General features: G+C 37.7%; 1 protein-coding gene across 66 annotated transcripts in view; it reads right to left on the bottom strand.

The window, feature by feature from the left end:
• The window catches only part of rims2b (regulating synaptic membrane exocytosis 2b), a 254,049-nt gene that overhangs the window by 63,658 nt on the left and 174,293 nt on the right, over window positions 1-16,098 (bottom strand). For 20 of the 66 annotated variants that reach the window (XM_087294695.1, XM_087294696.1, XM_087294697.1 and 17 more), the window contains 6 exons: window positions 15,910-15,981; window positions 11,004-11,099; window positions 4,885-4,944; window positions 4,622-4,696; window positions 4,345-4,392; window positions 3,945-4,001 (listed from right to left, as the gene is read on the bottom strand). The exons of 3 other annotated variants lie outside the window; for them this stretch is intronic. In XM_087294695.1, the coding sequence (XP_087150821.1) occupies window positions 3,945-4,001; window positions 4,345-4,392; window positions 4,622-4,696; window positions 4,885-4,944; window positions 11,004-11,099; window positions 15,910-15,981 (408 nt within the window). Of the gene's footprint in view, window positions 1-3,327; window positions 3,514-3,944; window positions 4,002-4,344; window positions 4,393-4,621; window positions 4,697-4,884; window positions 4,945-11,003; window positions 11,100-15,909; window positions 15,982-16,098 lie in introns of all 66 variants that reach the window. 43 more of the 66 variants (XM_087294683.1, XM_087294651.1, XM_087294682.1 and 40 more) reach the window with 11 other exon arrangements.

Here is a 16,098-nt window from a genome sequence, read left to right as displayed (position 1 = left end):
TGCCATTTTACTTCCAAAAAAGTATTTTGAAACAACGTTTTTGTAAAATGAATTTGATTAAGACACTAAAATAGGTTGAATGGCTATTCAGTTTGTTATATAAAAATAAAAAAGTTCCTAATCCCTATACATATATATTTTATCAGGGTGGTATAATCAGGGTGTGAATTATACATTTCAGTTTGTTAATATGCCTCAGTGAACCAAATGTATTTATTTGATTTAATTACAACTAATATATAAATCAAACTTGTTTTTATGTTTTCAGTGTTTTGAGAGATATTGAGTGGTTCTCAATGACATTTGTGATATTAAATAAACGGCGTTTGCTTTTATGCACCTAATAATGGACGACAATGAAAGACTGCACATATTTTTTTTTATTTTACTGTTCAACTTGTGTGAGTAGTACATGATAAAATACAAAGGCTTTTTTTTTTTTTTAAAGAAATCTGTTTTGTGAACACTTATGCTGTCTGTTGGTGCTCTAGATTTGCCGGTTTCAAACAGATAAAAATCCTATTTTTGGTTATAGGGGGTGGTCAATTATATATTGAAATTATCTATTTTTTTTAATTATTAATATTATTTTAGATTCAGATTAGAGCAAACAATTTCTTAACTATTAAAGGGCAGACCTCCTTATTCATCTTGTATTGATGTCCTTCAGGGTGGATTAAGTGTTAATTTGGGGGGTCAGACCCCCCAACCCCCCCTGTAATTTGCACCCTGTTTCTGATCTTCTAATTTTGGAGTAAAATATGACTCAGCAAGATCTTGTCAAGTTTATAAAAGAAAAAAATAATAACCGTCAATCTATTTCACATATAAAAGCATGCATTTGGTAAATATGTCACAGTCATGTGCATTTTAGCCACGTAAACAAATATACACATTTAAAATGCACATCAACTCCACGGTAAACACAATGATCTTTTAAGCACCTTTTGAGCACATTTGCTTTCGATGACACTCTCTCAAAAAGCTACAGCAAAAAAAAAAAAGCATGCACAGATCTGAACAGTTATGTAACATCCTTGTGACTTATGATGTGCCAGCCAAATCGTAAGTCATAAGGTATTATGGCGTCTCAAAAGGTGTGATGGAGTCAGCATCTGGGGTGCCGGCTAAAGCTGCAAGGAAAGTGAAAAGGCCTAAATGCATGAGCACAAGGTATAACAGCCCATAACTCAAATCATAAACTGTTAAACCACACAAAAAATATTGAAATTGAATTGAATTGAAAGTAAATGAATAAATAAATGTTAGTAAACTCAAAAAACACGATGCCAGGTACACACCATTATATCTCAAGAGGATATAACAGGTGTGTCAATAATCCAAATGAAATGACGTTAGTAGAAACCATTATCACTACTCTCTACTATATCCACCTTTTTCCTACATCCCATGAGTCTTTGCGTGAATTATGGGAGTAACTTCCTGTTTGACTTTAAACAAGCAGTGATGAGTTTAAAAAAATAAAATAAAATAAAATAACTGGGTCTACTAGTAACATGTGCTTCAGTTAAGTCGTGGGTCGGGCAGGGCAGATAATCAAAAAACCTGCCCTTGGGTTGTGGGTGAATAAGATCAATCATTAATTATGCAAACATTAACTACTTTCTCGAAAATATAAATTTCCAATCTGGCATATTAGCAGGTACAAATATACAGACTCTTATTAAAGAGGTGGTCGACTACGATATCATATTTTACACTTCAGTTCATGTGTAATGTAGTTGTGAGAATATAAACAACATCTCCAATTGTAAGACGCTCAAAGTCCAATGCAAAGGTAGACATTGGCTTTACAGAGTTAGCTTAGCAAAGCCTACAAGTTTGGGGACTACAAAAAAGTATAACGGCTTAGTGAGATCACAAGCAACTTCAGGTTACGAGCATTCACCACACACATACACCTGGTACAGCAACGGGTGTGGCCAGAGGCGCTGTAGTGCTGTAATGTAATAGAGAAAGCTAAAATGGCGTCCAAATGCTGCTTGTTCATTTTCTGTATTTGGCTACCAAAGGACATGGCACAAAGTGAGAAGTTCTTACAGTTTAATTTTAATTATATTCCAGAGACATGGAAAAGAGACAGAGAAAAAAATATGTAGCTAGCATTTATCGAAGCTTTCAAAATCTCAGTTCAGTGCTGGATTCGGCTAAAACTTCTTTAACCGACGAAGCTGTGGATTGTGAGCCACAAACTGTAAGTATTTTTATTTGTTAAAATTGATCTATTACAAGTTTCTAGCTTTACGTTGTGTTGTAGTGAGGACACAAATAAGGATGTAAACAATGGGAAATGCTGTTTGGCACCGCTAACAATTTAGCTACAAATTCATATTTATCAGTGAAACCGCTGTGAACAGCCACAATCTTCAGCAGCGCTGCAGTGTCTCTCTATGTGGCTGCTTTCTGTGCATTCTGCATCTCAAATAACAAATTCGCAAAAGATATGTAAACGTTTTATATTACTTCATTTTCTTGTTGGCTTAGTCCCTTTATTAATCCAGGGTCGCCACAGCGGAATGAATTTCTCCAGCACGTTTTTATGCAGTGGATGCCGTTCCAGCTGCAACCCATCTCTGGGAAACATCCACACACACTCATTTACACACACAATCATACACTACGGACAATTTAGCCTACCCAATTCACCTGTACTGCATGTCTTTGGACTGCGGGGGAAACCGTAGCACCCTGAGGAAACCCACGCAAATGCAGGGAGAACATACAAACTCCACACAGAAACGCCAACTGAGCCGAGGCTCGAACCAGCGACCTTCTTGCTGTGAGGCGACAGCACTACCTACTGCGCCACTTTAAAAAAAAGAATATTACTTTACTATAGGGAATACACAAAGAAAATAATCTGCAAAAAGAAAACACAGTGAACTCAAAAGGTTTTGGCCACAGATATGCTCATTGTACTAATTTCAAGTTTTAAAAAATACAAATACAAATGTAAAGTTACTTTCGTAATGCTTATTGAAAAAAACAAAAAAAAAAAACAAAGCCAAATGTACCTCTCCCTCAGTTTCATTGTTTAAAAAGATTGTTTTTACCACAACCGTATTAATCCAAATTATTTGTTTCAGCTCTTTTCAATGGAAGTTCTCCAAACAGGAAGTGGAACCCATAAATTGAAACGCAATAGTCATGTGTGGAAAAAGGTGAATAAATGAAGACAAATGATAAAGAGCATCGTTACAACAGGGTTAAAATAAGAGGAGGTGGTGAGGAGCATTCCAGGTGACGGGTAGCAGAAGGCATGGTTTGGTTTAGCGCTTTAGTGCTTGTTGTGATGGTCTGGGTCACCTCGTTAAGGCAGGAGAGGGAGGTGCAGATCTCCCTGATGGTAAGGATGGCATGGATCTCATGTATCCGGAGTCGGGACGCTCAGATGAGCGTGAGCGTGTGTAGACCGGTCGCTCCATCATGGGCCGCTGGTCGGCTGACCTGGACCTGTAATGGTCATGTCTGACCACCATGCTGCGGCTGTACCTGCAGATTGTTAGTCAAAAAACCATGCTCAGCTGAGCCCCAGTGCATTATGGGATCAGAACCCATCAATACTCGAAGAATGCTGGTCGTTCCTGTGAAATAATGTTGGCTGGCTAAAAATTGACAACACATTTCAAACCAAATAAAGTCATCTACATCATTATCATAAATGTACAAAATCATAAAAAAACAAACTCAGGAGTTCCAAAACAAATAAAGAAATAATAAAACAAATAATCAAGCTTCAGGAACCTGCTGCAAAGAAAACATATGAACGCATTTCATTCTGACAAAAATGTTCCTTTTGTCAACCATCTACACTACTGCTATAATAGCTAGCCATCTATAACTATTATCTATTGACTACTAACGGAACTCATAACTGTAAATCTAGTCCTATGTGAATACTTGAACTAGTTCTACTGTATTACCTCAGATCTTCCTCAAAGTGATCATGGTTAGCAGGGAACTCTGGGATTTGATCCTCTCTATGAGGGTGCATAGGAGAAAACCATCAAATGCTAATTTAGTAGCTGTTATAGTTGTCAGGAGCCGCTAAATATTAGAGCAGGTGAATTTAATTGTTTTTAAAATGCACTCTAATTAAACAACTACTGTCTTCCATACTACAGTAAGAGGATTTTGCAATAATATTATAATGCTAGTGAAGTTTATTAGAGCTCCACTGTGCTTAAAGCTACATAATATTAAAGAACATAACAATTACTGTAAGTATATACATTTGACAGGATAGCAACAACATCTAAATTGAACTGGAGTCTGCACTGAAGGGTTCTACTCTGAAACTAAGTGTATTTAATGTAATGATACCTTTCTGTATCTGTAGAAGGCTCAATTTCTATCCGGGGACACGTCCTACTAAACAAACCAACCTCAGTTTGTTAAATCAACACTTAATAACAAATATATTCAGAATTTATTTGCACAAGAACATTTATCAGGTCGGATTTTGTGAAAATAAATCAAATAAGCTATAGATTTGAATTCATTATTAAGAGGGAACATAAATAGGGAGTTTTATTCCTGGCAGCTGATGTGTGATGAGTTAATGAAGTGTTGTTGGTGTTAAGGTCTTCAAATGTCTTACCTGTAGTCTCCACCGGTTCCGTTCATGACATGATTGGGCCATGGAGTAGATACATGATTGGGCCCATTGTAATATCTTTAAATGGAGGATGATGAGTGATGAAGATCGAAATGAAGAAAGGAAAAGTATGATTAGAATGAACAACAGCTGAATCAAGGCAATGGGGTGAGAGTTTATGTCTGTAACTGGTAACATAGTCCACTTGAATGTCATTTATTGGTGTATAAACAGAGAATGTCTCAACTAATGTATTCATATTTTACCTCTCAGGCGATTCATATGAGTCACTGTAGGTAGACATTTGTCTATCTCTTCTCATCCTCCTGAACACAAAATAATGCAGAATCAAATCCCACTGTATGCGCCAACATTATTCTACCTGCCAACAAAAGAGCTCTAATGCAGCTGTAAGATGCTATAGAATCAAGTTAGCTCATTTTATTGATTCATTTTTGTTCTCAAAATATCCAGGTTAGTTATGGCCATTATCTCAGAAATAAAGATACAAGATCTGTCACTGGGGTGGTACCTTTTTAATGGCCCATTTCGACTGAGTGATACGGTATGGGTCAGTACAGTATGGTCATTTCCACTGTTAAAAGGTACCAAAAAGCAAACCATACTGTACCACTTTTAGGTACCCTTTACAAAGCAGTAGCAGAACAAAAGGGTACCAAAAGGCAGAGCTAGCTGCAAAGCTGAATGTTATTTGTTTACAGAGAAGTGTCCCTAGTGCGTGTACAAACCAGGAGAATGAAAACAAAGGAAGCTCCATTTTTAAATACACTTCCATTAGAGACATTGCATCGTAATACTATATATATAATAATAATGAGCCATGGTCGACCCGAGCTCAAACAAACTTTGTCATCGTCTTGATGAACAGCCAAAAAGCTAATAAGAACAAAATCTGCAATGTCCTGTCGTTGTTTTCGAGGCTGTCTAAAAGTGCAAGAGGTTTCACGTTCTCCAGAGAGCTCGCGAATGCTCGCCAAACAACAATATTTGAAATAACAAATTTCTGTAATTGGTAACATATCGGAGACTGTAAAGCAGGGGTATCAAACTCAGTTCCAGGAGGGCCGCAGCTCTGCACAATTTAGTTTCAACCCTACTTAAACACACCTGATCAAACTAATTGAGTCCTTGGCTGTTTCTCAATATGCAGTCTTCAGTGATCTTGTGTTATGTTATCATCAGCAGCCAAAGTTCAGTTCCAATACTCAAGACCACAAGAACAGAGGACGCGTAAAACTGCCAGGATGTGTTCTTGATATTGAGGACGCACCGATGCAGACTTGAGCACCGATCTTGCTCTAGAAGTCCCAGAAGTCATTGCGACTGGAGGTGGGAAGTAGGGCATTTTATTTAGATTTATTATTAAAGTTCAGAGATATAACTTATTTGTCTCAGGAGTTTCCCTAAATATAAACATTAACATGAAAATCTTAATAAAAAAATAAACACATTAACGGTGTTTGTTTGCTGAAATTCATATTAAAATCTGTTTTATTCATATTGTGCAACGTATGCTTATAGGGTTTTTATGCATAATATATATTTTAAAAAGGGGAAAAAAATAAATTGTTGTATGAATGCTGTAATGTTTAAATAATTTAAAATGCGTGAGGTCTTGTGGCCATCAGGAAGAACGCAGCTTCTAATTTCTCACAGAACGCGTTCTCTGTTCTCGTGGTCTCCTGAGTGCGTTCTTCAGAGGACGCCTGGCAAGACCAGTCTCCACAAGAACGCAAGTCTGTTTTCTGCGTGCTTGGAATTAAGAAACAGCCCTTCAGTCTTGTTTAAAACCTACAGGAAAGTTTGTTGAAGCTGGGCTGGAACTTAACCGTGTAGAGCAGTGGCCCTCCAGGAACTAAGTTCGACACCCCTACTGTAAGGGTCTGTAAGAGTTCATTTATGTTGCATTTATTTATTTTATATAATTGTGGATGTTACAGTAGGCTATTTTGCACATTTGGCATCATTGATCTGCAGTTATAATCAAAACATGTTCATAAAAAGTTTTGTAATGAACATGTATTTATGTGTATGAAGCATCGGTTTTGTAAGAAGTGCTTGTGAATGCCCTGTACAGCTTTACTTTGACATTTCCTAGAGTGACAATGACGTCGACTGAAACTTTCTGTCATACGCTACGCCCATACACCATATCAGTACCCTTTATGCAATGGACAAGCCTGATAAAGGTGATCGTACTGACCTGCACCGTACCGTATCACTTAGTGAAAACAGGCAATAAATAGTACTGTTTGGTTATTAACAGGTTCTCAAAAAGGTACATGCTTAAAAAAGTACCTACAAAGAACAAACCTGTACCTCATAGTACTGTAAAGTGCAAAAGTAAACTTTAAAAGTAGAAAAGTGTACCTTAAATGTGCTAATATGCAGCTGTAAAGTACAAAAGTGTACCTTTTGAATAGGTACTGCCCCAGTGACAGCTTTTGCAGGCTTATTTCTGAGAGAGTGGAATCTCACTCATTACTATTGTTTTTTTTTTCAAGATAATGAAACATAATTAACATGATTTTGTTTGTACAAAAAAGTTACATTTGTATCAGTTAATGCATTCCCTGAGAGCTAAACCCATGACTTGGTGTTTGCTTGAGGGTTTGAAGTAAAAGTCCCAGGACTGTCTAAGAGAATGCCATTTTTGGTGGGTGGTTGGAAGGAGGTTCCAAAGGGGTTGTGTGTGGCTTTTTAACATATTGTTTGGATATTGCTAGTTCTTTTGTGCGTGGTTGTGAAGGAGTTGCTAAGAAAGATTTTATCTGGCTTTTTGGCATTTTCTTTTGCCATTCCTAAGTGGTTGCGTATAGTCAAATGTCTAGATCTACTATACCCTATACAGTATTTATAGCCATTTAGTTATCTCCCAGAAAATGCTATTTCAAGACTCTTGTCAAAATCTTGAATAATTTAAGAGACTGATCATGTCTTTATCAAAAAAAGTGCAAAAAAATTATTAAAATATTTTAATTGATTCATCATAATAATAAAATGTCACTATCAGATATGCATTAGATATTTTTTGAGCATTGTTGCAACTATTTTTTGTACTAAAAACAAAGTTTTGAGACCTAATGGGCCAATCACACCGAATGTGCTTTTTGCATTGAGAGGCGCCTTTTTTAAAATGTGCATGTGTCATGTGTGCATGTGTCACAAACAACACCAAAAGTAATAGATTCAGTTCCGAGGGATGCATAAACCTGTGGGGAATCTTGGAATCCACACAATCTGGGATCCTTCCATTCATTAATCAAAATGAGTTGGTCACCAAATTCTCTATTGCTGGCCAGCCAAAGAGCTTTACTTCAAAGTGACTTTTGTGTGAGTTTTACACATTTCTAGATTACTGACAATTTACCTTTCTGCCAATAAAATATCACCCTTTAGACTTATTATTACATAAGAATGGTGCAAAAATGTTATTTGAATCTATCACACCTTAGAGCTGCTGTATACCAAGGCTGACTAGATCCACTCCACAGTGTCTGAGTCTTCAATGAGCCTACTAACACATCCTTAACTGATACATTCAGTTTATCGATTGGCAGTTCTGTCACAGAGTGACACTTCCTAATTTAGAAAGGAAAGTACTGTACTAGTGCTCGGTCATCAAAAAAAACTAAAACAAAACAAAAACAGGCAGCCGAGGAAACAGTGCTGAAGTTACAATTTATAACACCACTGTAGGAAGAGTGACGGAGGAGCTGGTAAATATACAGTATAGCTATACAAACACATTGGTCACATATCAATATGGAATATTACTATAAGATTACTGATATACCTAATGTAAATGCCTGAAAATTCACAATATGGATGCTAAACTGTAAACCTAAGGAGGTGACGTAATGACTCCTTATCATTACTGTCAAAGTACTACGCTTTCACAGTGGGTTAAAGAACAACACTAGTCAAGTTTGCTAGTTAGTGTGTTGGTGTTGGGGGGGGGGGGGGGGGGGGGACATTAAGAAAATGACCAATTTGGCATCATCGTCTCCATTTTCACCCATTAGTAAGTTTTCCACCAATTGTAAAGTTTTCTAATATGGATTTAACACTTTGTAAATCTGGAGAAGTAAACGTGAATCATTCTGAGAGGCGCCACAAAAGGGTTAGTTTACCTAAAAATGAAAATTATATTGTTAATTACTCACACTCATATCGTTCCAATCCCTAAAGAGTTTTGTTCATCTTTAGAACACAAATTAATATATTTTAGATAAAATCTGAAAGCTTATTATTATCCTTCACAGACAGCAATGGTCCAAGACATTCAAAGTTCATTAAAGAAAGCAAATACATTGTCAAAATACATACACCGCCCACTTTATTAGGTACACCAGTCTAACTTCTTATTATTGCAAATTTCTAATCAGCCAATCACATGGCAGCAACTCAATGCATTTAGGCATGTAGACATGGTCAAGATGATCTGCTGCAGTTCAAACAGAGCATCAGAATGGGAAAGAAAGGTGATTTAAGAGAATTTATATGTGGTATGGTTGTTGGTCCAAGTTATTTCAGAAACTGCTGATCTACTGGGATTTCCCTGCACAACCATCTCTTGGGTTTACAGAGGGTCAGAAAAGAGAAAATAACCAGTGTTCTGTAGTTCTGTGGGAGCAAATGAAGAGCATCTCTGAATGCACAACGCGTCCAACCTTGAGGCAGATGGGCTACAGCAGCAGAAGACCACACAGGGTGGCATTCCTGTCAGCTAAGAACAGGAAACTGAGGCTACAATTCACACAGGCTCACCAAAATTGGACAATATAAGATTGGGAAAACGTTGCCTGGTCTGATGAGTTTCGATTTCTGCTGCGACATTCAGATGGTAGGGTCAGAATTTAGAGTCAACAACATAAAAGCATGGATCCATGCTGCCTTGAATGGTTCAGGCTGGTGGTAGTTGTGTAATGGTGTGGGAGATATTTTCTTGGCAGACTTTGGGCCCATTAGTACCAATTGAGCTTTGTGTCAACCCTACAGGCTACCTAAGTATTCTTGCTAACCATGCCCATACCTTTATGACCACAGTGAACACATTGTCTGATGGCACTTGCAGTAGGATAATGCACCATGTAATAAAGTATGAATCATGTCAGACTGGTTTCTTGAACATGACAATGAGTTCATTGTACTCAAATGGCCTGCACAGTCACCAGAACTCAATCCAATAGAGCACATTTGAGATGTGGTGGAACGCGAGATTCACATCATAGATGTGCAGCCGACAAATCTGCAGCAACTGCGTGATGCTATCATGTCAATATTAAACAAAATTTCTGAGGAATATTTCCAGTCCCTTGTTTAATCTATGCCACGAAGGATTAAAGTTCTGAAGGCAAAAGGGGGTCCAACCTACTAGTAGGGTGTACCCAATAAAGTAGCCGGTGAAAGTATGTCATGTGACTAAAGTAGTTCAACTGTAGTCAGAAAACAACCTTGCTCAAATGTTTCCTCAGTTATTTTGGCACATAAAAGTGTTCTTGGAAATTTGTATGATTACAGTTGAACCACAGATGTTACATGCATATGTATATGCAGGAATCCTAAAGGTAATTTGAAATACCTTTTTAAGACTTTTTAAAGACCTGCTCAGAATATTTCAAGACCTCATTGCCACTTCAAGTTCTAATCGGTATCAAACCATGCAACAGAACTCAGATAAGCTCAAAAGAAACAAAGCTTGAAAGAATAAACTACGGGGTTGTTTTCAGCGACAGGCTTCAGCCACTGCATCTTTCTTCAACCAGGAGTATGCAAACTTACATTTGCAAATTTTGCCGTCTGTTTCACTCTGTGGTTTCGCTACATGTGGAGAGTGTCACATCACCTTCCTGCGTATGTCGCAAATTATGTGACATGAGCCGGATCGAGGAGCTTGGCCAGAAGCGCCCCGGCCCAAACCAATCACGTAGTTCGAGCACGCCCTTGTTAATATTAGTAGGAAAATAAGAGACAAATAGTTTGAAAACCACTTGAAAAAAAAATTTAAGACCTCGTCCAAACGCAATTAAGACTTTTTGATAACTTTTAAGGGCATTTATTTTCTCACAATTGATCAACTTTTAATACTTTTTAAGACCCTGCAGACACCTTGCTATTATGAATTTTGAATATCTCAGGACCATTGCTGTCAATAGATGACCAGAGAGCTCTTAGATTTCTTCTAAAATATCTTAACTTGTTTTCTGAATATGAATGAAGATATCGAGATTTGAAAGACATTAGACTGAGTATTTAATAATAGAATTTTTATTTTTGGGGGGAACTAACGCTTTAATTTTAGTCCAAACTACAACCCATGTTGCTATAATGTAAACTGGAGTGAACTACTGTGGATTACTACCTGTCCAAGCTATTGTAAGCCCCATCTGAGTAAGCACGGGCCATCCTAGTGGAGCGCAGTAACTTGACCGCGTCTTCCCGAAAGAGCGGGTGCATACTATGAGTCAGAACAGAAAGTGAGAGTGCAGCAGTTAGAAATGGGTGGGAAAAGTGGGAGTTAGATAGGAAATAAAGGGTTTGGGCTATCTCTTTGGCACTTCCTCTCTGAAAGAAGGCACAGGTGAACATCACCAGAAGCACAAAGAATAAATCAAGTAACCTTGAGACAAGAGATAAGCTATCAAAACTGTAATTTATGTTGCAGCAAACACAGGCAGCAGCAAATATTGTATGCAGTGATAATGCAGTAGTGGTTTTCCAAGGGTAAGAACTAAAAATGTGTTTGTTTGGGTATAGTACGCTACTATCACACACTAACAAGTTCCTATAAGTGAATAACAATACACTATGCCTTTAAAGAAATATTAGGCAGAATTTTGCATGTTTTTTTGTATGTTTTTTTTGTATGAAAATACCAATCTAGGCTAATCTAGGCTTGATACAAAAAATAGGTGAAAGAACTGAGTACTTTGTGCATTATGCATACTCTAGGGCAGGGGTATAAAACTTGTAAAAGAAAATGTGCAGGCCAAATTAACTTATTGTTAAACCTCAGTTTGCAAACCATACTAACTACAACATGATTCACAAGAAAACTTTTTTCATAACTGTGGCTTTGTTTGGTACTCTTATTGATGGTGAAACAATCAAAAGAGAGAACACTTGTACAGGGTGGGCCATTTATATGAATACACCTTAATAAAATGGGAATGGTTGGTGATATTAATGTCCTGTTTGTGGCACATTATTATATGTGAGGGGGCAAACGTTTTAAGATGGGTGGTGACCATTTTGAAGTCGGCCATCTTGGATCCAACTTTTGTTTTGTGTCCGTAGTTTCAGGTGCTGCACATCTGAAGGTGGTCAGATCGGGAGACTGTTGGGGCCATTCAACTGGCCCATGACGACTAATCTACATATCAGATAACTGTTCATCTAGGAATGCTCGGACCTGACACCCATATTGTGGTGGTGCACCATATTGCTGGAAAAACTGCCAGCTTCAGTGCATAAAGAGAGAAACACATCATCATGTAGGAATTTCAAATATCCAGTGGCCTTGAGGTTTCCATTGATGAAGAACGGCCCTACTATCTTTGTTGTCTATGGTGTTAAGATGCAAGATGTGCAGCACCTGAAACAATGGACACTGGAAGCCTGTGCTGGCATTTCTCCAGCGGTGTTGCTATCAGTGTGGGAAGAGTGGGAGAAGAGGGTTGCATTGACAATCCAAGACAATGGGCAGCACATTAAACACCTTTTATTGGTGGTCAGAAACTTATAAATAACTCATGAAAGAGTGAAGTTACATTAAAACCATTGTTTTTCTTTTGAAATTTTGCAAAATAACAGAAATGTGCGCACATCTAGAAAAATCTTGAAGGCAGGTGCACGATCAAAAAACAAACATAAGTAGCAAAAGATTAAGTAAATCGGCACACTGCCACTTTAGCTCTCAAAAAAATTTGATTTGTCAAAATTTTCTTGTGAAATTTCCAATGAGTTTGATGTGCCAAATTACCCTTTTCATACTGAAAAAACAAAAGTTGGATCCAAGATGGCCAACTTCAAAATGGTCACCATGGTCACCACACATCTTGAAACGTTTGCCCTCTCACATATACTAATGTGGCACACACAAGACATTAATATCACCAACCATTTCCATTTTATCATGGTGTATCCATATAAATGGCCCACTCTGTATTTTTTAGAGGTGCAGTAGGTGATTGTCTTCAGAAACAATTTTTGTTGTGCTGGTTGAAAGTCTTTTCACATTACAATAATCTTGATTAATGTTATTGATCTTAATGTACTTATAAGTATTTTAATATTCTGGGGAAGGCATAAGACTAAAAAATGTCCGTCCAATAAAAAAGACTATCATGCTGACATTACCCATAATTCTGATAAGTAACCCAAACTGTCTGTCAACAAATGTAGATGTGTACATTTGCACAGCCAATCACACAGACCCGTCGTTTGTATGTGCACATGCACCGCGTTTACCCCTACTTGAGAGTGACCAACAAAAACAAATGCTGAATCAAAACTTTCTAAAATCCTAAATCAATATTGGAGTTACTTTTGCATGTTGGAGGAAAGACAACACCATGGCTGAAGTATTTCTTTTAAACAGGTAATGTAATGTTTTAAAACTATTTTTAGTTACGCAAAGTTTATGTAGATTTTGTTGTTTTACGAATGGGTTATAGGCTCAGAAGTGTTGTTCAGCCACTGAAATCTTCTGGTGAAAGATTGATGTGACTATTTTCAGGTTCATAAGGGACCTTTTACAGCATTGATAATGTCGATTTTTTACCAACAAAACATCAGTAAACAGCACTATTCCACCTAACCTGCTTTACTGAGGTGAAGTTTTATATTCACATTGGTTCATTTTTGAACAAAGGCAACCTGTGACGCAGTCCCTATATTGTTTACCATGCTACTTTGAATATTCAGTCTGAAATACCATGCAAGTATGGCCAAGTAATAAATTTAATTCCTGCACCCCATAAGCATACAGTAGTCACTTCAGGACAAAGCACATGAGGGAGTTAGACCAGCGATCCTTGCAGGCATGAAATATTGCACATTATGACAAGTTTTGCTTGCTAGCTACACTAAAAATTTGCTAGATATAATACAGTTCAGAATTGTAGTATAATAAAGTACTATGAAGCTTTCTAACTGGTGAATGACGTGATCTACGGGTTTTCTATCATCTTTAATGTGCGCGTTAGTGATTCAGGAGGCATGGCTTTGGATAGCAGGGGAGGGATTGTGTTTGTAAGATTTAGTAGGCAGATCACCTACTGCACTTTTTATTTTTGTACTGCTGTATAAAATGTATTCTTGCTTGTGTTTTGATTACATACCTTGAATTATAGGGTCATTCTGACACCCCTGCTCTAGGGTATAAACAAAGTTCCAAAACCCGTTTAAAGGGTCACCGTAATAATGTCATTTTATACTGTAATATTTATATCGGTATAGTATCTAGCCCACTTATCAAGTCTTTGTGAAGTTTTTAACCAAATGAGCTGAGAAATTTGGTCAACATTGTTGTCAACATTATTTTTTCATTTTCCTATTAATGCATGAAAGATATTATGTTTGCACAGAGAAGAATTTTTGATTTAGATTTTACATTCTATGAGAACATTTAAAAAGGGTTTCTGAAATCAATGTAGATTCCTTTAAAGCACTTAAAATGTCACAGTATCAGTAACAAAGTGCTGCAGACAGTTTTCTCACGTTAAAAAAAAAAAAAAAAAACATGACAAAGAAAAGATCTATTATGGCCCGTTTCCACTGAGTGGTACGGTACGGTTCGATTTGGTGCACTTTTATGGCCGTTTCCACTGTCAAAAAAACATAACGAACCGAACCGAACCGTACCATACCACTTTTTCGGCACCCTTTCGAAAGGGTACCAAACAAGAGAAAGTGTACCAAAAGGTGGAGCTAGATGCGCTGCTGAACGCTATTGTTTTACAGAGAAACATAATTCGCTTACGCAACAAGCCAGAATTAAAACAAAGGAGGTGTCATGTTTAAAATACACAGCTGAGAATAAAGCGTGAATCTATATATACATATAATAACGAGCCATGGTCGAACCGGACTCGAACAAACCTTGTTTGTTGTTGTTGTCTTGCTGAACAACCACATAGCCAAAAAGAAGAGCAGATTTACCCAGTGCCTCGTAGTTTTTACGAGCCAGCCTGAAGCGAAAGCGGTTTTGCTTCCTTGCTTGCGCTCACCACGCGTCTATATCTGAAATAACAAACTTCTTGAGCTGATGATAATAGTGTGCGCTTGATTATTGTGCTTTTGAAAGCCGATCCTGTCCGAAACTGACAAACGCGAGAGTGACACATTCAGAAGGAAAAGGACAAATGTGAGAGTGAAGCGTGAACAAAGGAGAAACCTGACAAAAGTCTGGAGCAAATTGTTTTAGCAACCTGAATCACGAACAAACTGCCACGTTTATCGTCGCCTTCTGGACTATTCTGAATGGGGAATGACAGAATTACTCTCTAACAGAGTTTACATGTGCTGCTGAAGATTAAAGATACATATGAGAGGTTTGCACTGACTGTGGGCTATATTGCGTAATGTTAATGAACCTAAACAAGGACTAAATGTCTGCTGTGTGTAGTTTTTCTGTAGTTGGTAACATTTCGGAGATTGTAAGGGGCTGTATGTGTTCATAAATGTTGCATTTATATATTTATTTTATATAATTGCAGACGTTACAGTAGGCTATATCACACTGTCATTGATCTGCAGTTATAATCAAATCATGTTTATAGAAAGGTTAGTAATAAACATTTATAAACAAGTATGTATGTATATAGAGCATCTGTTTTGTAAAAAGTGCTTCTCATATATGTGAACGACTTGTACGGCTTTACTGTAGACATTTATTCCAGCGAGAATGAAGTCGACTGAAACTCTGTCATACAACACGCCCACCAAAAAGGTACCCTTGGTAGTGGAAACGCAAGCCTGATGAAGGTAACCTGTACCGAACCGTACCGTACCAGTGAGTGGAAACGAGCCATTATGTAAGAATGCATTCACTAGTGCCCATTGCATATTTATTGTGAGAAGAACAACCTGTTTCTTAAACAGTGCAATCTGTGGCCAAGCTGTCATTTCAATATCAACTAGCAGTGGAGGAAGTGGGCGTGTGAAGCTGAGACGAGCGCTATGATTTGACAGAAAGAGGAACTGGGATGTGGGATAAGAGCTGTGATTGGGCAGCAGGAGGAATTGGGCAGGGCATAGCAGTATACCTGGGGTCCTGGACAGCGGAGTCGATGGATGCCTGTCTGTGTCTGGTTCGAGGAGGGAGGGTAAGATAATGACTGCAACCACAGGGAGTAAAGAACAGAAATATGGTTGAATGGAGCTATTGAAGATGGGAAGATGAAAAGATAACAAAAGCGAAAGAAGCAGAGATTGACGGATAGAGAAAGAGTGAT

The sequence above is a fragment of the Danio rerio genome, chromosome 19, assembly GCF_052040795.2.
Source record: "Danio rerio strain M-AB ecotype USA chromosome 19, GRCz13ab, whole genome shotgun sequence".
Lineage (NCBI taxonomy): Eukaryota > Metazoa > Chordata > Actinopteri > Cypriniformes > Danionidae > Danio > Danio rerio.
This window is presented reverse-complemented; position numbering and strand designations above follow the sequence as displayed.